General features: G+C 40.8%; 1 protein-coding gene across 1 annotated transcript; it reads right to left on the bottom strand.

Annotated features, from left to right (window-relative positions):
• Nucleotides 1-142: 142 nt before the first annotated feature.
• LOC121950289 (1-phosphatidylinositol 4,5-bisphosphate phosphodiesterase zeta-1-like) lies at nt 143-22,738 on the bottom strand. Its single transcript, XM_042496234.1, has 11 exons — nt 22,549-22,738; nt 19,915-20,116; nt 16,285-16,429; nt 15,825-15,977; nt 13,256-13,447; nt 12,211-12,370; nt 11,101-11,217; nt 7,819-7,991; nt 4,774-4,900; nt 478-627; nt 143-225 (listed from the first exon to the last, which is right to left on the bottom strand). The coding sequence occupies exons 1-11, from the start codon at nt 22,736-22,738 to the stop codon at nt 143-145; spliced, it is 1,692 nt and encodes a 563-aa protein (XP_042352168.1).
• Between the last annotated feature and the right edge of the window lie 2,403 nt (nt 22,739-25,141).

Genomic DNA, 25,141 nt, shown 5'->3' with positions numbered 1-25,141 from the left:
GGTATTTATATCTGAGGAAACGGTGCTTTTGATTTATTTATATATTTTTATTGTTGTTGTTGTTGCTGCATCAGCCATGCTTCTCTATCTGTTGGCGAGGTGTGAGTGTGTGTGAGAGAGAGTCTGATATGCAGAGCTGTTTTTAGGAATACCAAACAAAGACGAAGAGGGAGGCTGGATCCAGGCTGCATCCGTCTCGGGACCGGAGAGGCACCCAGCGGTAGCCTGGAGGTGGAGAAGGAAGGGGGGCGTCAAAAGAAATGTATGTATAGCTGCTAAATACATGAGCATGCTGTGGATACGTAGAATCAATTCTGTAAAAACTCAAGCACAGAGCAGAGAATGACCTCCAGTAATGCTGACAGTGTCAGTGAAGGGAAATACAATGATGGTCTCACAATGTCACCTGATGTAATTTAGTTCTTTGTCCAACTCCCAACCCCCCACCTCCTCTCGTTCTCTCTGTCTGTGGCTCACCTTTCTTCAGGCTGGTGAAGGGCAGCGTGTACTGGCCCACAAAATCACTGCTGAGGAGGCCCGTCTGATCTCGGATGCAGAAGCGGATGAGGCAGAGCTCAGGGACGCTAATAGTGAAGTTCATGTCAGCATCCCATCGAGGACTCAGAGCTGAAATGGTAATTAGAATGAACCAGTTCATTAGTATTAATAAGCATCGATATGTTCAGTTAAAGCCACTGTAATCAATATTTTTAAAGCCATTAGTGTCTTTGAAAGGTCCTGTAGACTCAACAGTAAACTGTATTTCTCTATAGTTACATTAAGCACCTTTAACTCTTTGTTTTGGGTGTATGGCCCACAACTGTGCTGTTTTGGTTCACTCTCACTGCTTTCATAGTGTTGTTCTTCGGCCACTTCAGGAAGCTGTTTTCAGTTTAAAAAGCTGTAAATATCCACTGTGAAGGACTAACTGAGCACCAAACTTCTAAAAGACACAGTTAGCAACTAGCTGGTGAACATAGAGGCCAGATATCTTAAGAGTCAGGAGTTCTCGCCTCCAAAAAATGGATGTCTGCAAGAAGCTTGTAAACAATGTGTGTATATGCTCTGATTTGCAGAAAAAAAAGAAAGAAAAAATATGTAGAAAAGAATGAATGGGGGAGACACTTTCCCTGGCCTAATATCTTGCAGTCTCATTGGCTTTAGATCATCGCTGCTGTCATTCCCTGTCAAAACAAATTTCACAGGATGTGAACTTGTGTACAGGTCAAGATACCTGCTAGATATCTCCCAGCGTTTGTGACACATGGGTTCAATCTCTTAAATCGCATCTTTGAAAATTCACACATAGCGATAGTGGGTGTGAGCGCCATTTTGTCACTGATTTGGGGTATTTGTCGGCCATCTCCCCAAGTGTGGTAGAAATTCAGCATTAAGGGTGATAATGTGTTAGTGTGTCTCTGCTGCCCTTAAGTGGCTAAAATCTGTTATTACACTTTTAAAATAATATACAAAGTTACATTATTATAAAGTCAAAACTGACACAGGTTAAAAACCTTTCTGCTAAAACTTTCAGAAGTGATACCCCAAGATGTCACTGATGAGTCTCTCATGCAATCACAACCTATGCCTTTGTGTAGTCATTACTCTAAAGTCAAGAGACCTCTTACAGCACACAGGGAGTTATGATCAACAGTAAGAGACCAACAGAGAGAAAAACTCAGTCAGTCCACAGCCATGCTTGCGCCTATGTATGTGAGGCGGTACTTGATGTTTTTAGCCATATGCTAACATGCAGATGTTAATGATGTTTCGTGTTTACCATGGGGTTGATGGTAATGTCATTAGATTTGCTGGTATTTGAATTTAAATTCAGACCTGCTGATGGCGCCATCCTGAATGTCTACAAATTAGTATGGCCCAAAGTGTTAAGCTGACCGACGACCTACATTGTCATCTATAGAATAAGTAAATGATTATCAGACCCACAATAGTATCCAGATCATGATAGCGATAAATGCCAAGTGTTATTTGGGTGCACTTTTCTTGAGAGCACACCTAGATAACTAATGAGTCATCTGCCCTGCAGTTCTCAATCCATTTCAGATTTAAAACAATTTTCTCATGTTTCACTGTTTCATCTAAGTCCAAATTAATTTGCATTCACTAGTGACCTTATCTGTTTCATAGTGTGAAATGATTTTATGATTTATGCCCATGCATAAAATCTGGGCGCCCTCCAGGACTCGTACTATCTCTCCTTCCTTCTCTGCCTCTTTGTCTCATCTCCACAGCAGTAGCAACACAGTGTTGTATCCCATCAGTGTCGCCTTGATATTAAGTTCATTTTCATGGCACCATGTTTTTAAAGCTCCAAGCCAAATGCGACGAACTGTATGTTCTGTGGTGAAAACCAGCTGGAATGAAGTCTGTCAAAAACCTCGACAGCTGCAGGAAAAACTTCCACACTTGAAACTGTGATGACAGTTTCAGGCAGTGAGTTTCAATTATTTTCAAATTCATCATCATAAACAATAATAAACTGTCCTTAGTCATTGTTATTGTCAGTGAAATGGCACCATGGTACTTCTGAACACAGAAAAATCTGTATGTTTGAGGATCAAACTGATGCTTTAAATCCTGTAACATTTCATCCTGTATGCAGTGACTGTCAGCTCCGTGTTTCCACTCATCGCTATGGTGCATGACAGACTTCCCTTCAAAGGAAATCCACCTCTACATTTGAAGAAACTCATCAGCACGTTTCTACTCAGAAGCCCAACAGCAGCTTAATGGGAAATAGATTTAAAAAGGAGGAAAAGAAAAGCCCTAACCGAAAACATAAAATATTGCTGCCATAGAAATCCAGAATCCAGTTTAGGCGGTTTCCATGTTTTCACTTGAAGGTTTATATTCCCCCACAGTATGCAGGCAAGTCCTCAGATGTAATTTGTATTTTTATTTAGCTGTTGGTCAGGCCAACATTTCTGTCCTACATGGCTGGATTGCCGTGAGATTTTGTTTAGGTGTTGATTGTTTCCGGAGGATGAATATACTGATTTGGGTGATTTTCTGATCTTTGCTCTTGTGCCACCATAAGGTTGGAGTTTATGGTTTTCATTGAAATATTTCAACAATTTTTGGATGGATTATGATTAAAATACATTCAGACATATATTTTTCTCCTCAGAATTGTGACAATCTAGCACAATGATCTGGTCAAATTTTGATTTCTCCTGATTTCCAGATAACTACCAAACTAATAACAATCTGTTATCTCACATTTAAAAAAACATGTAGTTTTTTTAAGTACTAATTACCAATTGTTAGTATGCTAATATACTTAAGCTGACATGGTAAACATTATATCTGCTTTATGTTAGTATGTTAGCATTGTCATTTTGAGCATATTAGTGTGCCAATACTAAGCATGAAGCTTAAAACACTGCTGTGTTTAAGTATAGCCTCATAGAGCTGCAAACATGACTGTAAATTCTGTTTTTTTTCCTGTGTTTTCTATTCCTACTCTTAAATGTTGATTTCTATAAGTCATTGTTCTGTAACGTTTAGCTGTTCTCACAACGGTGCCTTTTTTACTGCAAGGAACTAACAGAGTCACAATGTCCAAATTCAGAAAACTACTTTCATTTTCTGATAAGAACCAAAATGTCACTCTTAAAGGCACTCTGTAAGACATTTAGAGCATCAATATAGCAGCAAAAAACTATTTGCTATGTAAAGATAAAGTTGTGTGATGTCATCCTGAGCAGAGAAATAAGTCCCAGCCCCTGTGTTTGTGTGTGAGTTTGCGTGTGTGTGAGTTTGTGTGTGTGTGTCTTATATTCCAAACTTCTCTGTTCCTTGATGTTGTAGATGGTCCGGCTGTGCATGCATACTAGTCAGTGCACATAAGTCGTTGTGGGTGTGTAACCCACTGGGTAGCTTATCGCCAGACTTACACTTGGAAAGAGACGTCTGTAGGTCCGTAGATACAATTATTTTTAGCGCCAGAACCCCTGTGAAATGATTTGTTTCACTATGGGGATTTAATCCATTTAGTCCGATAAGATTTGGAAAGTTTAGAAGAGCAGCAAGACGGGGAGCCCAGCAGCTCACCTGGTAGAGCAGACGCCCCATGTACAGAGGCTGTGTGTGCTCACTGCAGCAGCTGTGGGTTTGACGCCAACCTGCAGCCTTTTGCTGCATGTCATCCCCTCTCTCTCCTTCTTTCATGCTTAAGCTGTCCTATCTCTAATAAAGGCAAAAGCCAAAAATAATCTTTTAATAAAAAAGAGAGCAGCAAGATTAAATCATTGTAACCCCATTCAACTTAGCGGAGCACTAAACCAGAAGTCAGCCATCCTGCCTGTGGAAGTCAGCTGCTCAGCTGCACTCTGCCGCCTAGTTGCTCTGTCTAATCTAGTTGCTCTGTTGGCCCCATAATGTGGCAGATCTGGGTAATTTCATACCATGGATACAGAGATTTTTTGGCTTAATGTGCTATTGATCAACATTCATAAGAATAAACTGGGCCCCGCCTACAATGCTGTGTTCATGTTAGTTAATACATCCATGATTAGCGACGTTAGCTGCAAGCAGCCAGCTCAGCAACTTCCATGCTGTGAACTGTGTGCTCTGAATCATAAATATACTCCAAATATCCTATAGTATACTACTTTCTAGAAAATTGACATTTAAACACTGCTGACAAAATACAGCTTGCATTGATAAAAGTAAAGCCAAGTCTGACAAGCTGAGCCAGTCGAGCTGTGTCTGTGACATGTCCCACATGCAGTTAATTTTGCAGTTACTCACAGTTGTTTTTGACAGTGTGTGTGTTTTTTCTGCGTGAGTCAGAGGCAATCCCATGAATATCCACTCTGACAAAGGGGTCCAGGGCTTTGCCACTCCTGGGGGTGGGTAGGTTTGACCCGCTGATCACCTGTAGATAAACACACAGACATGCAGTGTGCATGGTCACATAGGGAGTGCATGAGAATGTAATTGATACCAGGGATAAACATTGAATCTAAAAGAGAAGAGAGAGCAAGAGAGCCAGTAAGCATGGAGAAAAGAAGTGAGGGGGAGAGGGCTGTAATTACACTTGTCTGGAGAGAGGGAGGCTTATCTGCAGTCCTCTCACACTGAGCCTTCCCTTCCCCGGCTCTGATCAAAGACAAACCTGCATGTACTTATCACGACATGCCCGGCTTGGCACTGATGGAGCTTTACAGTGTCCGGCCCAAAATCACAGTCCCTTTCCTCTCCTTAAGTCATGCTACAAAACCCCGCTGCATTATGCTCATTCACATCACAATAGTCCATTCTTGTGAGCATAAAGATAACAGTTTGGAGTTATCATTTCATTAAGATGTTCTATTGAAAAACAGACCACTGCTTGTACTAAATTTGTCAGTTTTATGCTAAATAGACTCATGAGAGCTCAGGGGAAAATATTGTTTTCCTAAGCAGATGAATAATTTGCTGTTTAAAGAGTGAAAACTCGACCCTGCCTAAGTTATACAACCGCATGCTACTCATGACTGTGATTTCCACTGAGTTGAGAGCTGAGTCAAGATTGCAGGATTTTTCCCCGAAGTGAGAAAATAATACAGAATGATGATGTGAATAAATATAAAGGTAGGGGTTCTCCCAGGGCATCCAAAAACGGAGCGCACCACATTTATATTTTATGCACTGTGCTCGGAAGGTGTACAGTGTGTGTACGTGTGTGCATATTCCTTTAGAAGACATTGTTTGATGTGCCTCTGTTTAACTTGTGAGAGTCTATGTGTCCTCATGAGCTGTTGTCTGATGATGGAAATAAATCCTGATCAAACAAAAGCAAAAGCAAGAAGTATTGTAGTTGTACTGTGATAGGACTTTAGAGCAACACATTTGACAGGTGTAACAGGTCAACATAGTTACCAGAAAAAAATGTTTGCATTATGCATTTCCACAAACCAAGGATATGTTACATCTGTACATTATCATACATTAAAACATTGACTTCAAAACGCTGTAGTTATCATGTGGTTAGGTTAAAGTGTAAAACCACTTCATGTTTTGGCTTAAAAGCACCAGCAGGAAACACAGTGCTGTCCTGGTTAAAAACAACCACTTTATGTGGCACTATCCCAGCAGGAAATGCAGCTGTCTCAGTAAAATAATAATAAAAAAAGAAAAATAAAACACTGCTTTGGGACACCCAGTGGCTCATCTAGTAGAGCAGGGGCAGGTTCGATTCCAACCCACAGCCTTTGCTGCATGTAACCCCCTCTCTCTCTACCCCTTTTACTCTCCAGCAGTCCTAAAAAATAAAGGCAAAAAACCTTCTGCTTTTTGTTGTGCTATCCCTGCAGAAAATGCAGCAATGTCTCTATTAAAAAAACAAATGATTTATGTGGCACTATCCCTGGTAGAAATATGTTAACGGGTCACTAAAACGAGTTTGATGACAAAAAAGGCGCTGTAAACAAAGCAATGATTTGCTAAAAAACAACCAGTTGTTGGTCTTGCACAGTGGTCTGCAGGGATGTGTAGGATGCTATACACCCAGGGGCGTGCGTGTCTAGGGAGTGGCCCCTGAAGTCTGACTGTCCACTCTATTATAATTGGCTATCTGCCCAGTCAGTTTTAACGTTGTTTGACAAGTAAATGATTTTTCGTTTATCTGTACAATTCACTCTTAAACAAGAGGGCAGTAATGTGCCAGAAAAGTAGGTATGTGTAGTCGAGACAAAGAATGTTAAATGAAAGCTACATATGCCGACGCATGTGCCCACAGCAGCACTTGTACTTCATGCCACCCCTGTATAAGTCAGTGCCCCTCTTGGGCCACCATAGTTAAAAAAAAAAAAAAGTCTGGACACACCACTACATACACTATACCCTCCATCCCCTGATGACAAAGTCAGCTGGTAACTACACCACTTTAGAAATATAGATATGATACATATGAAAGGTACAAATGTAACATGTCTGTGATGTGCAGAAACAAAATGCCTACAAATTCTTTGGAAACATGGCTGATCAGCTATAATACTGACAGAGCTCAATCGACTGAGCAAATAGTCCAAAATTGACAACTGGGTCGATTTGAAAAAATGTAACACAGGCTGATTAGTAGTTTAAAAGTCAGCTATTGTATTTGGGTGAACCCACCCTTTAAAAGGAATTTCATCATAATTCAAACCCCTTACAACACTGATGACAGCAGAGTGAGTGTGATCTCGTCTACCAACTCCTCTGCAGTACGTCTGTACGAGTCCCATGTGACCTCGGGCAATTCCACATATTGTCTTTGCAGTACAAAGCCTCAGATATCTCTGAGTGCCACCATTATGTTTTACATTAGAGCAAACTGTTGTATCGCTGTAATTGGACTTTGAAGAGTTAGTGTGTGACAGTCATCCTGATGGCACACTAAAGAGATGTGACTGGATGTGACTGTTACAGCTTCATTCATCTTTTGTTATGGGGCTTAGATACAGTACAAGCGCTGCCAGCGCAGTCCTCCTGACATGCTTGAAATAATGGGAAAAGGAATGATTTATTAATTGGACTCTGGGTCTAATTGCATTAGATCACTCTTCTCTCTCCTTTACTTTCTGAGGGAGATAATCCCATTAAACGGAGACACTCTCAGGGAGATTTACATCATTGTTGGTTCAGAGCTTCCTGCAGGAAAGCATTTCTCTGGAGGCTAAGAGTAAGACGAGCCCCACTACACAATCTCAACATCGTGCAAAGCATAGACAAACATATGCATGCACATAAAGCACACACACAGTCCTGTAACATTACACCTTGATCCATAAATCCACCCTGAGTGGATTATTCAGCTCTCCACAGCTGTACCTTGAGCAGCAGGTGGGTGGGTTTGAGGCCGTGCTGGCTGCAGCCGGGATCAAAGCTCCTCTGACTGGACGTGAGCACCGCCGCCTTCAGGACGTATCCACAGCCCCCGTTGTCCTGGAAACGGCCATCATTAAGGTCCATAGCCAAGCCCAGAGACTGGAAATTGAGAGCCACTGCAAAACAACATGGGACACTGTTTTTAACAATGGAAAGGAGGAACCACAGAGCAGTGGCAAAAAAAAATGATAGGAAGAAAATTGAGATTGCCTAAAGCTTGTTAAAATGAAACGAGCAGCGTGAGATGATCTCCTTCATACCTTCTGTTTTCTCTTGTTCATTCTGCAGGAAGGAGCTAAATTATAGAGTGACTTGAAATGTTTCCTCAACAATAGCGTACATTGCATCAGGGACACATTCAAAGTCACCAATTGTGCAATAGGTGCGTCTGTAGTGGGCTGTCTGCAGTGCAAAGCTCTGTATTGGCATGTGTGCTGCATTTAACATGACACATTTCAGACGTGAATAGACTGCCAGATACAGTAGAGATGGGGGGAAATTGATTAAGCATTGTTGCAATATTTTTTTTTGTGGCAATATCAGATGGCAATATATCACATTTTTACAGAGACACTTTGCATTTTTTTATTGAATACATTATTAATGATGCAAATAAAAATTAAACTATCTTGTAACCTACTAGAATAATAACTTCAGTTGCTTTTTCAGTTCACTAAATGTGTTTTCTGCAATAAAAATGAAGTAAAGTGAGATGAACAGGCCGAAAACTTTATCTTGTTAGAAAATACAGATGTTAATGAAGCTGTCCTTTGGGGACACAATTTGTTTTTAAAAAAAGAAAGAAAGATTTAAAAAATATAAAATATGTAGCATGTTAATTATTTTATTGCAATACTTAGCATATCACAACATGTTTAAAATTGCAATAATACTGTATCATGTCGTAAGAACTGCAATAATAACGTATAATGGGGCCTTTTTGGTGATTCCTACCCTTAGAAAAGAGCAGATGTAGTCCTGCTGACAGGTTTGAGCTTTATCTCTACTGTGTTGGATAAATGATGCTTAAACGTATCTTGAATTATGTCCTAACTAACACACTCGGATACATCATTCTTCATCTTTTTTATATATGCATGTTACAGGGTCCCAGTGAACGCTCTGCTCATCTCACGGTAATTGATCCATCCAAGCTGCTGCTTTGTGCTGCAGTCTCCTTCAACTGTTGAAAGTGCCGATCACCATCTGCACAGTTGACAGTCTGCTCGGCGATCAGCAGGGCGTCATGTCAGAGTCAGTGGCTGACCGACTGAGCGAAGGGGACGGATGAGGAGGACGCGTGAAGACAGGAGAAGTGACAGGTGCACATGCCAAGATGGTGCCAGACAGATCAGGGTGGTGACTTTAACACACTGCCAGAGTGTGTGAGAATGAAAAGTTTTTGAATTATTTTTTAAGTATAGTTACTCTCAGGAGCACAGGTATGCGATATGGAGTCAAGCCCAATGCTCATGCTTCACTTTAAAGGAATGATAACGAAAAGAAAAAACTATGCTGTGACCTAGACCGGGGTGTAATTTAAAGAGAGAAAAAACACATTTAGAGGGGGAAGCCAATCAATTTAGAAAAAGTGTGATAAGGGCCAGGAGAGGACTTGCTCGGGGGAAAACACAGATGAGGTGGTCAGGCTGTGGACTGGAATAAAATGTTCTTTTCATTGCTAATCGACAGGACACTTGGCCCGGTTGTTCCCTTTGAAGTTTGACAGTTTGAGTTTTTCTCTGTTTCAAAAGCTTGTCATGGATTGTGGTGGTTGTTCAGCGTGTCTTGAGAACTTTTTGATTTCAGTTGAAACTGCTGACACAAAGGAATCAAAGAAATTATCTTTTCATGTCTTTTCTTGAATCCATGTTTTCAGGGTTTTATTCTCGTCCAAAATAGAAACATAACTGGCACCAAAGTAATACTAACGCAAGGGAAATTTTGTTACCTTTATTTTCTATTAATCCTTTTTTCATTTTGATTTAAATCTAAATAAATGAAAAACCATGCAGCTCAGGTTAATTGATGACTCTAAATTGCCCTTAGGTGTGACTGTGAGTGTGTATGGTTGTTCGTCTATATGTGTCGGCCCTGCGATAGTCTGGCGACCTGTCCAGGGTGTACCCCGCCTTCCGCCCGATGACAGCTGGGATTGGCTCCAGCCCCCCCGTGACCCTTATGAGGACAAGCGGTTACAGAAAATGACTGACTGACTAAATGAAAAAGCTAATAATTAAATGCGTTTAATGATGGTTAGATTTATGCACCTTTGAGTAGAGCACTTCCATGACTCCATAACTGCATATTAGATAACACTACATGTGCTGAGTGTAATCAACACGTTCTCGTCCCATCTCGTCACATGGTGCCTCTTTGTCAGTGACCTCCCACGTCTATACTTAGGACGTCCTTCTGCGTCAGCTGTTTAGAGGCACATAGTAAGGTGTAAAAAAAACAAACCTCACTTTCACATGGAAGTAAATGCCGGACTCCCACAAGTCAGTTTGGCACTAGCCTCATACGCCAAAAGCACTGACAGAGTGTACATATTTGATGAGTTCAGAATGAGAACGGGCTGGCTAACCATAACTTCCAGGAAAAGGCTAAGACAGTGACTTCTTACAAAACACATCAAACATGTTAAAAAATATTGGTGACTAATGGTGAGTTAGACTGTTATTCACCATTTCTATGATTTTTTGGACCTAAAAGCCTCCATGATGACGCACTGACAAACAAAACCTCTCGCCCGCTATATAAAAAGTAAAATAAGGGCACATAGCATCGCAGTGGCTGGTCTACGACTCTGCGCTTTCAGCAGACTCGCCCTCCATGTCTCAGAGCAGAGTACTGTTCATTTTTTCACAATTTTGAAACCTCATTTTATATACCTGATTTTTTTTCGTCATTCAGATTTGGCTGAACACACTTTTTGTGATGTAACAAACTTGGAAAGCATATTTATTTCTGTTCTAATCAGACTTTCATTTTTTGAGTTTAGTAATTTGTGAAGGTTCAACAAAAGATGTGAAAATCAGCATCGTTTGCCAAGTTTGAAATTAATTTTGGATTCCTGTGCCTAAATGTATGTGTGTGTGTGTGTGTGTGTGTGTGTGTGTGTTTGTGAGTGCATGTGTAATGCATTTGGGCATATGAATAATCTTTTACTGCATACTCTATGTTTGCACGCAGGCAGGCATAAACTCGCCCTCTCCGACTCACCGAGCTGCGAGCCGATGTTCCAAAACTCCTGAGGGTTGTAGTTGGAAGAAGACGTCCTGGAGCCTGCTGGGTAAATCCTGCTGAGGAACTTCTGGTTGTGCTGAACAAAGTCAGCACCTGAGTAAGAGGACACACAACACTCACATGTCCAACGTCTCCTCTGACACACACATTACATGAGAAACTCCACTGATTCAGAGATGTCTTTCCTATGATTTGTGATGCAGTGATCCGAAATATATAATTTTTCCAGTTAGTCATGATGACAGATCAAAGCTCTTAACTTTACAGACATTATTTCTCTCTGTTTTATTAAAGTTGCTTTCATTCAAAATATTTGGACTGAAATAGGATACTGTAAGTGGGAGACACAATAATTTATAATTTAATTATAATTTTGGCTTTATGTCAAATGGAAATTTTTAGAGATCAGGTTTTAAAGCCTGTTTAATTACCTTCATTCTGGGTAGACTTAAAAAAGGCTCACAGCTTCAGTCTGTGTGTGATCGTCTGTATAGTTTCCCGGCGGGGCTTGAGAATGACAGCAGACTACAGGATTTTTACAGCTCCACACAGCCGAGACTGCTCGTGGTCCCTGCCAGCCAAACCAGCTCATAATGTAGCTGCGTGTCTGGAAAGTGTCACTTCTCCTCGGCAGGAGCAGATTTCATTTCTCTACATCACTCTGTTTCTCTAATATACTGCCGCACAGCAGCGCGATGACAGTTTTAACTGATTATCAGTAGATACGAACCTCTGTGGGCTCTTTCCACTTCACCAACAGTGAGAGTGTGAGGCACGTTTTCTGAGCTTGTGCTGTTGTGCTTTATTCCCTATAAAGTACTCCCCTACGTCGTATATGTCATGTTCAATATGCTTTCGCTATTATGGAAGTTTATGGCGCCAGACGTTATTGCATTTCTCGTCCAAGGAGGACCTACAGAGACTTCTCCTTTGAGCTCAGTGTGACTATAAATCACATGAATCTGCTGGGCTCATCAGAATTAAATTTTGTAATATTTGCAATTAATTATTCTCATTCTTTATTGCTTGAGAGTTAGGCATTCCTTTTTTCTTCTTGCAGTCTCAATTCAATCAGTAAGATTTTACCTGAGGCTTTAGCCAGCTTGCGAGCCTTCTTCTCTGCCATTGATGTGTTCTCATAGTGGTTCTGATTGTCTCTGGAATGACTGAAGCTGATGAACTTGACAGACCTGGTGTATATAACCAGGTCAGATAACGCCTCTGCCACCACCACCTTCTTCTTCTGCTCAAAACATTTCAGGTAGAGAGGAAGACAAACCAAAGACAGCTTTCATCAAATTGCAGCAAACGGTGCTGAATTTTTAAAAGCATAAAAGTGTAAAGCTTTACTTGTATCATCCTATTTTTCAGTATACATCCAACTATATCTGTGCAGTATACACCCTTAGAAATAAAAGTGCTAACTAGAGCCATATAGGGTTCTTTGAGAACCCTCTTTTGGGTCCTGGTTGAACCTTTTATTTATAAAGGTTCCATGTGGAACACTGTTAGAGTGTAGAACCCACCATAAATGATTATATACTACCATTTGTGAGAGGTTCTACCCAGAACCCTTTATGAACAATTCAAAAGAGAACCCTTCCATGGTAAATGTTCCACTCAGATCCCTCTTCGACCTTCCAAGGGTCCTAACAAGAACCCACCCTGGGGGTTCTGTGGAATACCGCTTTATAGTCAAAGGGTTTCATCTAGAGGCCACTCGGGGGATTCTATGGAGAACCCTCTTACATACCAAGGGTTTTGATCGAAAATCCACCTAAGGGTTCTACTGCGCACCTTTTTAGATACCAAGGGTTTCATCTAGAACCCACCCAGAGTTTCTATTTTTCATTTTTCAAGGGTTTTATCTAGAACCCAAGCAGGAGGTTCTACCAAGAACCCTCTCACCTATGCTTTCAAAAATCCTTGAGGATCTCTTTCTTCCAAAAAGTGTTCTTTTCCAAACAATAGATAGTAGCCAGTCTTACAAAGAAGCCTTGGAGAATCCTTTCTTCAAAAAAGGGTTCTTGATAGTCAAATGGTTCTGGGAAGAACCTCAGCTCTTTAGGAACCCTTATTTCTACGAGTGTACAAACAGTCTATAATCTGTTCTTAAATCTAAATGACTTACTTTCATCTTTGGCCCTGCCTTTCTGGGAGACCAGAACCTTGCTTTGGTTTGTTGTTCTTCGTCCTCCTCATCATCCTCCTCCTCATCTTCACCCTCATCTACACTGTCCTCCGCCTCAGTCCCTGCTGCGCCCTCTGTCTTAACGTGAGGCCTCAGCTTTTTATTCTTGATGAGGATCTTATACTTCAGGTCCTGCCGTCCCCGCAAATACACATACAGTATGAATTCACATGTGAACAAATGCATAGGCACCTTAACCATCCCCTGCGCCTGCAGTCAGCCCGCACTAATAAAACCGTCACACGGTCGCATCAGTCAAACAAACTCTGAATCGTCCCTGTTCCTGCGTCCTCAAACACAGGAAACAAACATAAAAACATTTTCTTTGCACAGACCACCCCCTCTCTGATTTGTCAAAAAGATGCTGTTCTTCAAAGAGTCACTCAGTAGCCACATCCACATCAGTGCTTACACACAGCCCAGTTTGGTGGGATAAAGAAGCAGGAAGCAGCAGGTGTACTGAATCACTGAATCACACATATGCTGCTACATTTCACCGCCCTGGCTCCAAATCTGTTATTACTCTGTGGGGCTCTTTATGCAGATGAGTGGCAATATGTTCAAAGTAAAAAAAAACAACATTATGGTCTGGACTTGGAAGCAGCTCTGTGGTAAGCCACACGACAGGAAGTCACCCTGTCAGCTTCACTGTATGCACAAGAGAAATATGCAAAGTAATTACAGATCAGCCAACATTAACAAACCGTAAGAGACCATATAGTTTGAAAATGACAAGCTTCAGAGCTTCCTTGAACACTGCGCTCTTTCATTTTTCATCGCTGTTACACAAAATGATACAGTCTGGAGAGCAACAACAGAGGCTCTGCTTATACTGATGTAATTCAGGATATCATGTTGCCCCTGTTTACAGTAAAAATAGTATAAAGTAGAGCAATAACTAATCTAAAAGAACAGTTTGTAGGATTTAGTGTCATCTAACGGTGAGGATTGCAGATTGCAACCCGCTGAAGGTTTCCTTCAGTGTTGGTTGATTGCTTTTACCGGGAGCAGAAGTATCCGCAGAGCTCTCTTGTTTTCCAAAACAAATGGACCGGGGCCCGTTGACATGCCTCATCTTTAACCGCCTCAACATTGAAAACAATTGATTTCAGTGCACAAATACACAGCACGTGTACGGACACTAAAAACTGCAAAAACACTGAAAAAAACAGCTCCATGTTACAAATAAGTGATAATCCTACACAGTTCAGTTCATCACAGGCAGGTCGCTAAACCAGCACCTGCAAATGTACGCTCACATATTGTCTGACCAAGACGTTCAGATGGTTTTCAGCAGAAGCTGAATAATGCACAGACATCACCAAAATAAACAGACCTGGTGATTTAAACCAGTACAAAACAAAAACAAAAGAGCATGCAGTTTCAAGTTACAAATCAGTGTTTCTCCAAAGCTGCTAGTCATGAGGGGGCTGCTAAATACGGTGGCCAACACAAAAATGCAAATCGCCCTATCTAGAGCCAGTGTTTTGTACGTTCTAGGCCACTGTAAAAACATAGCAGTGTGACATGGTGACTCTGTAAACCAGCTTAGACATAAAGAGCTCATTCTAAGGTGACAAAAACATGTCATTTTCAGGTTATTATACACTCAAAGAACACTTGTTATGCTGTATACTTCCAGTATATCCTCCTAAATCCTACACACTGGACCTGTAAAGCCTCTGATCTAAGTAGTCAGAGTGGGCTATATGGAAATGAACACATCTGGGAATCACAACTCAGTTACACTTTCATTATTGGATGGTAATTTGGGTGTGAAGCTGCATGAATGTAGCACATGAACACTGATTCAGTGTTCAAGTCGCTGGGGGGTTAATAGTCAAGATGAAACCATTAGTGGTGAGGCTCCTATCTAAGCCCTTACTTCATGAGTCATAAAGATAAAGAAGGTACAGAGGGAAGAAAATCTTATATGCACAGTCAAGATAAAACACAACTCTTCTCTTGCAGTAAATTCCAGAGCAGCAGAAGTCCAGAGAGACAGCACACATTCATCCACTCTCAGAAGAAAAAAAACCCCTTCATCCTCCTCATCATATTCAATAGACGGGAGCGACTATGCCGGCATCATTCAGGCCAGCCGCTGAGTCGTGGGTTGAGGCAGGCGCTTTTACTGGAAAAGTCAGAACTCAAACAGGGTGCTCTAAATGAGCAATCAGCTCAAGTGCCTCAGAAATGCCTGAGATGGACAGTTCTCAGGATCAGCTGCTTCACATTTGATTTTGAGAATTTCTGAGAGATTAAAGGGGCTTGCAAATGCAGATGTCCATTTAACCCCTAGTCCCAGCGGAGGAGAGAAGCACAGGGAAGTCTCAGAATGACTAATGAGGCCCTCCATGATGACCAAAAGGGCTCATTTTCTCCTTGTTTTGCCTCTGTGTGACTGGCGATGAGGATTTATACATACAAACACTATCATGCTTCTGCTTGCACCAGCAACATTAAACACAGATTCTGCTTCTGATATTCTCTCTTTTCTGAGTCTCACATTAGGGCTTGGAAGGTCTCCAGTGGTTGGGTGATCCAAGGGAGTTCTCAGAAGTTTTTCCCCCAGGATAGAGATGAGGTACTGGGCCATGACCTCCTGCTGCTCCTGGGAGCAATGATTTTCCAATGACAGGATCACCGGGTAAGCAGACACCTGTCAAGAAATAATCACATAAAAAAAAAAAAACCACATGACTCAAACTCTATTTCCAACAATTAGCATCAACCTGGATGTACTGCTCTCTCTGCAGGCTCTAAATTCTCCCGACACATCACAGAGAATGGCCCGAATCAAAGACAACTTGCAAGCAAAGCATTACGATCAGAGATGCTATTAATTAGAGCAAATGCAGCTAAGTAGGGACTCCTGGAGGCTACAGAGGTGGGAGTGAGCACGGAGTCAAATGCCTGGGACACCACTCTGGGAAATGTAAGTCATGCAACATACTATAAGCTGTTACCTCGAAGGCGTGTTGCTCCACAGTGGTGATGACGTCCTTAAAGAGTATCTTGGTGGTCAGGGTGTAGCCATGGTAGACTACAGGCTCCATATCTGGCCCATCCCAGCAGTCAATCTCCAGACAGCGACAGCCTTTCCTCAAAGCACTGAGCCACACAAACACACACACATAAAAACAAGTACAGTAGACACATGCACACACACTGAGCTGCGGTATAGTTATGATGAGCACTTCTAATGCACTGTGTGAGATATTAGAAGTGAAGCATTGAGTCATAAGCTGAGCTATTTTCTCTCCAAGCACAAATTCAAGACATCATAACCACACGCATACATTTAATGAATTACTGCAGGTCATATATAATGTATACACATGTGAATAATGTATAGAAAACATTGCATGCTGATAATTTATTCTAGCAGCTGCTTTACCCAAGTGGATCTGATCTGATCTGATCCTCAAGAGGTTACATTTCCATTTCTGCGCTTTCTTATATGTAAAAAAAAAGGTCAGGTTTATGTGTCTTGGTGTTGCGTTCTGTTGGTGATATGACTTTCACAACAGAGATGGAGCAATGATACATTTTCTCGCAACCCTGACGCAAAGTTATATCACCTTTTTACTCCTGACATTTTAACACTGGAATGGTTCTGCTTGTTTTAAAAATCAGCCTCTTCTCTCGGTTTATTACACATGCACTGCGCATGCATCTGCTACGCATGTTTTTCACTTTCACTATAGTTCTCAGCTATGTTTTTACTCTTTGGTCACAGAGTGTTAAGTAATGATTGTCTTGCTCTAAGTTGTGCATTTCTACGGAAGCCCTAAGCGGACGTGTTTTTTTTTTTTTTTTTTACAAGCCGTTTTCTCGTTGTAACGAGATATTATCTCGATATAACGAGATAATCTCGTTTGTTTTCGAGATATTATCTCGTTATCTCGAGAAAACGAACTTTGTTTTCCCGAGATATTAAGTCATTATCTCGAGAAAACGAACTTTGTTTTTTTTTTTTTTTTAACTTTATTGAATGAACGTCAGAAGAAGAAGTGGCGGGTGGATTATGTGACAGCAGGTGCCGTGCGGTGTTCAGCGCGGACCAATGCGCAAAGTAAGATGATTATTACAGGAACACATCACCCAAATGCATCAGTAATCATAACTAGATTATTATACTGTTGCTCCGGTGCTTTTTGGTACGTGCAGGGGCGAGAACCTGCACGCATTTGTCCGCGCTGAACACCGCACGGCACCTGCTGTCACATCATCCACCCGCCACTTCTTCTTCTGACGTTCATTCAATAAAGTTTAAAAAAACAAACCAAAAAACAAAGTTCGTTTTCTCGAGATAACGACTTAATATCTCGAGAAAACAAAGTTTGTTTTCTCGAGATAACGAGATAATATCTCAGGAAAACAAACTCCATTTTCTCGAGATAACGAGATAATATCTTGTTATAACGAGATAATATCTCGTTATATCGAGAAAACGGCTTGTAAAAAAAAAAAAAAAAAAACACGTCCGCTTAGGGCTTCCGTACATTGCAGAATTTCTTTGTGAAAACATTGCTGGCATCATATCGTAACTCACACTGTGTTTGCCTTCTGCATTTCAGAGAAAAAAGACTACTGGATGATCTACAGCATGACATCTGGTAGGGTCATTTTTTCTAGTTCACTTTTTTAGCATTCTTTTTTGGCTGTTTTGCTATCTTTTTTTCTTTTTTTATGATTTATTCATTAATATTTATATATATATTTGTTAAACCATACAGCTGACTGTGGAGAGCAGCAGCATGCAGAGAATTGTTTTAGGGAATGTAACAACAACAGAGTCGGTACAAGAGAAGGTGCAAAATGAGTTTGTTTTCATTCTGACAGAGATAATAAGTGTAATTAGAGCTGGTAGCACAAGATACAGTGTGTTAATTTGTGACTTTTAAAGCCCCGATCAGACAGAGCGTGTTTTAGCACCTACGGTATCTTTTAGAAATTGTTTTCAATGAGTGCATGGACGTGGACATGAATAAATAGTTTACTATTGGGTTTTTGGAATATCCCAACACCATACTCTGTTTATGAGATATGCATAATGCTAGCTGGAGTCCTCTCAAAGACACTGGGATGTATAAGCGGAAGGTGAATAATCCAGTTCCTCTGTGATCTCTACTCTGTTTTGTGTTAACATCAACTCACTTTCATCGTCGCCCTAAAAGACAAGCTAAAGACATATCTGAATAAACTGTAGCCTTAACTAATTTCTATCATTGATCATCCTTAAAAAAAAGCCTTGAACCGACCATCATCCACGCGAAGCTCCTGGACCAGCTGCTGGTACTCCCTTTCACTTCTCATGTACCCACACGGATCTCTGTTTCTCTGAGTCCGGTCCCCAAGGGCCCTCCACTAGTCTATTTTTAATGAACATTTTATGGTACAGATCTGTGAGATTACCAACTGCACCAAAATAATGGTTAAGCTAAGGATGATTCACTGATTGCTGAGCAACAATTATGTTAACAAAGAGCTATCTGCAAAATGCATTTTGTCTGATCAGGGCCTAAACGTGCTGGTAGGTGTATTCTTTGATTCTTTTAGTCTTTATGCTAAGCTAGGCTAACACTAGCTCTGACTCTAGCTCCTTCTTTCACACACAGACATGAAAGTGGTGTCAATCTTTTCATCCAGCTCTCAAAAAGAGAGCAAGTGAGTAACAGTACTTTATCATTTTTTCCTGCCAGAACACAATTAGACAATAATGTCACTGTAAGTGTGTACCGTCTTTTATTTCCATAAATACACAGTCAAGTTCCCAGTTTTCCTAGTTCCAAAGTATTTTTACAGCTGAAACCTTTTGATCATAAACAACAAAAAGTTTGGGTGAAAAATTATGCAATGTAATTGCATCTTCGCATTTTACCATCCTTTGTTGGTTCCTTGTTTCACAACATTTAGACCATTTTATTTTATGATTCTTCCTGCCACACGTAAAGTAAAAAGCCACCTTCTATTCCTGCCACTTTGTTCTCCTCTCTATATGATTCCTTCATTATCTAAGTAAACCAGAGCTTCCAGGCCACTGGTTTGGAGGGCTCTCCTCCACCAGCCAGCCAGGGCACTCAGCACTTTCACAGAGACCATAAATACAGCACTTTTGCTGCCATCAGCCCCTTTTGTAATCGCCTCCATTGTCCAATAAAGGGACCACAGCAATTTCAGTGTGCTTCAGCACCACATGAGTGGGTCAATGAAATGAGAGAGTCCTAATATCACACATGTAGGTCTGGAGGAGAGACTTTAGAGAGAAGGTAATGGTGTATTGAGGGGTGTTTTAGATCTGTATCAGAGTGAAATGGAGTCAAATGGAGTTGAAATTGGTCTTATCAGTTGTTTTGGCTGACATTTAACAGCAGATGAGATATAAAGGATTCAGCAGATTGATGATGGCTAATTTGCAAGTGAAATTCAACCTATGTCTGTACAAGTATATACACTGTATGTGGTTACAGAAGTAAAAACATCATTTTGATGAGTCATGCAGGGAATTTTTCTCTGGCAGCGGAGGTGGTTTTCTGAAGTGCTGCATCATGACGAAGAACACAATCTTTACTGTATTCACTGTACTCCCTTACCAAACATAGGCATCCAGGTTACTCTTTCCCACCAGCTGGTCTCCAGTCAGGTAGGTGTTGTGTGATGAGGAGATGAAGTAATTGGTGAGAGGCTGGTCCATGTTTTGGTAAACAGACATGTGGGCCTGGTCAAATACGCAGCAGTCTTTGGACTCCATGTAGCGCAGGAATCCTTCAAATGTCATGGACCTATTTTCTCTGGCTGGAAGAGGAGGGAAGAGCAGAATGTGGCTGTCAAGTCAAATTCAGCATCAACTCTTTTATTAAATGCAAAAAATAAAAAGAGGGCTACAGTAGCCAGCTCAAGCAAAAGAGGGTGTTAAAACATTTTTTTTTTTTTTTTTTTTTTTTTTTATGAAATGAATACCAAGACTAATTCTGCGCTCCAAATATACTTAATATATGTTTTCTTGTTACTTGAAATTTTTGCATTACGGACTGAGACTGACATATTAGCAAGAGGGTCAAAGGTCAAGGTGTAATGTTGATGAAGTAGTATATTCCAACTGTATGCATCCTTCATGCAACATATTTTGTTTGGGATAGCTGCAGTATGTACTGAAATTAAAAAAAGAAAAATATGAACACAGCATAAGATTCAAGCAAGTGGCTCTGTGAGACTGCATTTAGCTAAATGCTAATGTCACATTCTGTTTTCAACAGAATAATGCTCTCCATGTTAGCATGCTAACAGTTGCTATTTGACACTTAATACAAAGCACAGCTGAGGCTGTTCAGAATGTCATGAATATTGCCGATATTTGGTCATAAATCGACCTGGTGATGGTGCCAAGGGACTGTACTTTATTTATCAGAGGAGGCGGGTGGCCAGGGTGTGACTTTCTTTTTGTACATATCAACCCTTCCCGAAGCAACAAATATTTTTCTTGAGCCTCCTTGAGTAACTGAGGGAAAATTAATCACCCTCCCTCCCCCGTATTCACGGGAAATGTTGATGCATTGAGCAAATACCATGGAATTTAGTTATCACCCTAAAATAACCCCAACTAAATTCTTTAGCAATCCTGCTTTAAAATGATACGTTGAAGTACCATCAGAATTTTTTAAATTCTACAATGTTTTTTTGTTTTTACAGTCCCTGGCTATGATAGATGGTGTGATTATGAAAACATGACATCTAAGCACACCAACGGGATCAAAATACAACCATTTAAAGTTGTATATCCCTCACCTAAGCCAAAATAAAAAACACAAGTCCCTCCCCAGTGCTTAAAAAAATATTTGACATATCTCCCCTATTTTGCACCATCTGCTTCTCCCTCATAAATAACAAAAAGCCCCTAAGTGAAAAGTCAGAGGATCAGAAGTCATTGGAATTGATCCTTTGGGCACCATAAATGCCTGTAGCCTATAATATGTGATAGCAATCCATCCAGCAGTTGTTTATACAACTATTTAGTAAGAACAACTGAGTTGCTATTTTTGCCTATTAATGGATTAGTTGCAGTAAAAAAAGTGATGTCTTCTTTCAGACTAGTGGAAAGAAAACATCCAAAATACACAATTACATTTCTGTCCCGCAATTGTGCATATTTAATAATATATCATTTGCATATTTAGACACAACATTTCAGAAAACTTATAAGAAAAAAAGAATAATAGAATACTGCCTCAATGTAACTAATCAACTGGGCATGTTTCATGGTTTCTATTAGGCTGGTTAAAATCTTAATTTTTTTTAAATGGAAAACTACAACTCCCGAGGAACATTACTGCAAGGAACATCCAATCACTGATCTTAAAGTGGGTCTTTTCCATGGCTTGTCATAGCAGAAAAGCACAGGTGTAACTGATAACATTGAAAACAGCTGCATTCCATTTAGCTGAACTACAGGGCCCCAACGTGCATGTAGGCTCACTGTCCTGGCTTAATGGGATAGTTAATGGATCTGAGCCATCGTTAGCAAAATTTGTTTCACCTGTGCCCTTTCTACTATGACAAGTCAAAATTTCTATTGTGGACAAAGCGCCAGAGCTGCTAAAGGTAGGCTAAACCTGGAGAGTTGTAGACCTGCTTTTATGACTAGTTTACTGTCAGATTCTGAAATTTCAGATGAGTTAAGCAATTATGGTGCAATTTAGAAAAAAGTCTTTCTCTGTATTTAAGCAATATTTCCCAAGATAAGTATACAGTGGTCTATGCCATAGAATTATATTACAGGAGGAGGAGGTAGAAAAGCTAAAGACTGCTCATGAAAAACCACTTTCTTACTCAAAGACTGGACCATGGAGTGGAGGAACTGAGGGTTTCTGCTGCAGCACAGACAAGTTGTTGTTTTCCCTGTTTTGCTGTTTGTGATGTAGTGAATTAGCCAGCAGTACACTGAGCTCCAGACAACATCTGGTCTACTAGTCTACTGACGTGCCTGACTCTTTAATTTTCCTTCTGTCATTTCACCCCTGTGCCTCTGGGCTTACAGCAAATCACTTTGTCAGCCTGGCACCACTGGAGCTTAAGCCTTGACTTCTGTTTTAACTAAATTAGCATCATTACGTGGCAAACCCTTAGTCCAAAAAGAGTAGAATTTTTTTTTTATTGCTTTTTTTTTTTTTTTACCCACGGTAATGAGCAGCAAGCAGCCTGACATGGAACACAGCTCTCCCTTCACTAACCTGTCTCCTCAATCTCATATCTATCAATCAAACTCTCTGCCGTCTCTTCATTGGCTGTGAGCTCCATCTGCTCCTTGTGGAGGAACCTGAGGAGGGCGCAGGCAGGCAGAGTCGTCTGGCCTAAGGCACAGCATTGGTACAGATGGTGGATTTCAGCTCTCCTGGAGGAGGGGGGCTTTCCTTTCTTCATCTTGCCCTGCACACAATCATTACAGCCTCTTGATTCCTTGTTGTCGAGCCTGGGAAGTTATTTTTAAGTTGTGAAACTTCCAACTTTTATGAAATCAGCATGCAATTCTGAGAAGAGTATGTGGCTACTAATAATTTATTAAATGCTTGTGTTTGTCTGCAAGCGTGAATATGTGAATAAGTGTTGAATTTAGGTGCCTTTAAAGCATAATACGTCAGATTGTTCTTTACAGCTTGTAGATCTTTCAAACAGTTGTGTTTCAAAGGTGCAACACATCACTTGCTCTCTAAAAATACACAGGAAATAGTGAATAAATATGTCAACTTGGAGATGTATCCCCGCTTTTACCTGAGCTCACTGTTGAAATACTACTTTTTCAAACTCGGCATGAGAGAGAATAAAAGAGAAGTCAGGGTCTTCACTCCGCACAAAGTTCTCCCATCCTCTCACACTGCACCCTCCCCCTCCCCTCTGTATCTCTTACTTCCATCAAATACTAAGGCAACGTCTGTATGACTTTCTCATTTTAGTCCCTCTCCTCTCCTTGTCATCCCTCTCAGTCAGTGAGACAAAAGTGACTTTCCCTGGCTCTGTGTGTGCGCCTCTCCCTCCATACCTTTCATCTCTCTGTTCTGCAGCCCTTGACAGTTCAAACATATGCCTAACCCAGTGTTGTCACGGGGTACCCTGCAGTGGGCCGGCCTCCTGCTGCATCTGTTGTCTCAGTGTGAGCAATGCAAAGCAAGCAGCTCTGTTATCATCTTCATTAACCTTTTATGATTGCGGCAAATTTATCTGAACCATAAGATCCCCTTGAAGTGGTGTATTATGTCTAATAATTGGCTATTTAACTGAGAAAAGTCATCAATCTTTCTCACACTTACTATACTAATGTTTACCACTGTCACTGAGGAGGGAATTAGCTTGAAACAGCTCTAATGGGACTGTTTACTGAAAACTCAATGTGATATCATGTAAACAAAAGCTTACCTCAGATACTGATAGTCTGCTGGTCCCAGTAGGATCAATATTTTGGAACAGGATACAAAACACTCAAAACAATCAGATTTTTCAACAGGTATCTGAAGCACACAAAGTTGTTGCCATAGCGACAAAACATTCCAATGTTCACTGGATATGATGTGTTCAAAATCCAATGGAGAGCATGATGCAGCAGATTCAAATTCACCCTATGTCTGTCTCCTCTAAGTATTTCAGACATGAGTGGCGGACTTGATGCACAAATACAGACAGAACTGATTACGGGAAGAAACAACTGGCCTTCTTGTTCCTGCCTGGTTAAAATAGGTAAGTGAACTTTTTATACGGTCATATCCATGGAGGACTTTTATTTTGACAGAATTTTAGACATTAACATTATAAACTGATGCAGAAGAGGCACAAACTGGAGCATAAAAATGAATCACAATGCCAAAAAATCAGTGTTTGAGCCTCAAACACCACGTTTCATATGTGTTCCCCCCTCTGCTGAAATGAAGCCTATGCCCTTGATACATCTATAGTGTAAACCTACAGCATTACACAATTATCTAATACAAACAAAGGTCCAATTTAGACTAAGTCAACATACACTGGTTATATCTACTATGGAGGTTGTGTTTTCAGTCCTGTTTGATCTTTCTCCAAAAGGACTTAGCAAATCTCATGAAATTCGATTGCTTGGGGCTCCCTGTAGCTCACTGGGTAGAAGAAGTGCCCCATTTACAGAGGGCTGCAGGTTCAACTCAGACTGGTCTGCTGCATGTCATCCCCTCTCTCTCCCCCTTTCACACTAAAGCTGTCCTATAAATAATAATGGCAAAAGCCCAAAAATAACGTAAAATATTATGTCTGTATGTTTGAAAATGTTGTGGTTCATAACTACTGAACTGCAAAGTGTCAAAGCAAACTTCTTGAATATTTTGCATTTTTTTCCTAACATCTCAACAGCCAACCTTTACCAGACCTGGTACATAAAATATTTGTATGGCCCAGTATTATTTCTTTAATTTAGTGGAGAGCCACTCTAGGTGGGGTCTAGTGATGGCCATGGTGGGCAGTCAATCCAACATTGCGGTCGGGAGTATAATGTCTTCATAATTATTGGATTGACTTGACCTGGGAATGAGAAGAATCTGTAAGCTCATATTTTGTAATTCACTTTTCCAAATTGGTCCAGCAATGCCAGACTGGGATGGATTTCCATTTGATAGACCCCTTTACTGGAAGTAAATTTGCATTTCCTAGACTAGTAAAGACATGACCTGCCCTACTCTCCCTCTGACTGGCCAGCACTCATTGTGCTCATTGGTTGGTTTGGTATTTGGGCAGGAGGAGTGGGATTGATTAGGGTAAGCCTATCAGAGGCAGACTTAGGTAGAGTAGGGTGGGTCATACCGTCGC

Source organism: Plectropomus leopardus, chromosome 11 (genome assembly GCF_008729295.1).
Source record: "Plectropomus leopardus isolate mb chromosome 11, YSFRI_Pleo_2.0, whole genome shotgun sequence".
Lineage (NCBI taxonomy): Eukaryota > Metazoa > Chordata > Actinopteri > Perciformes > Serranidae > Plectropomus > Plectropomus leopardus.
Note: the sequence above shows the minus strand (reverse complement) of the source record. Positions and strands in the feature narration are given on the sequence as shown.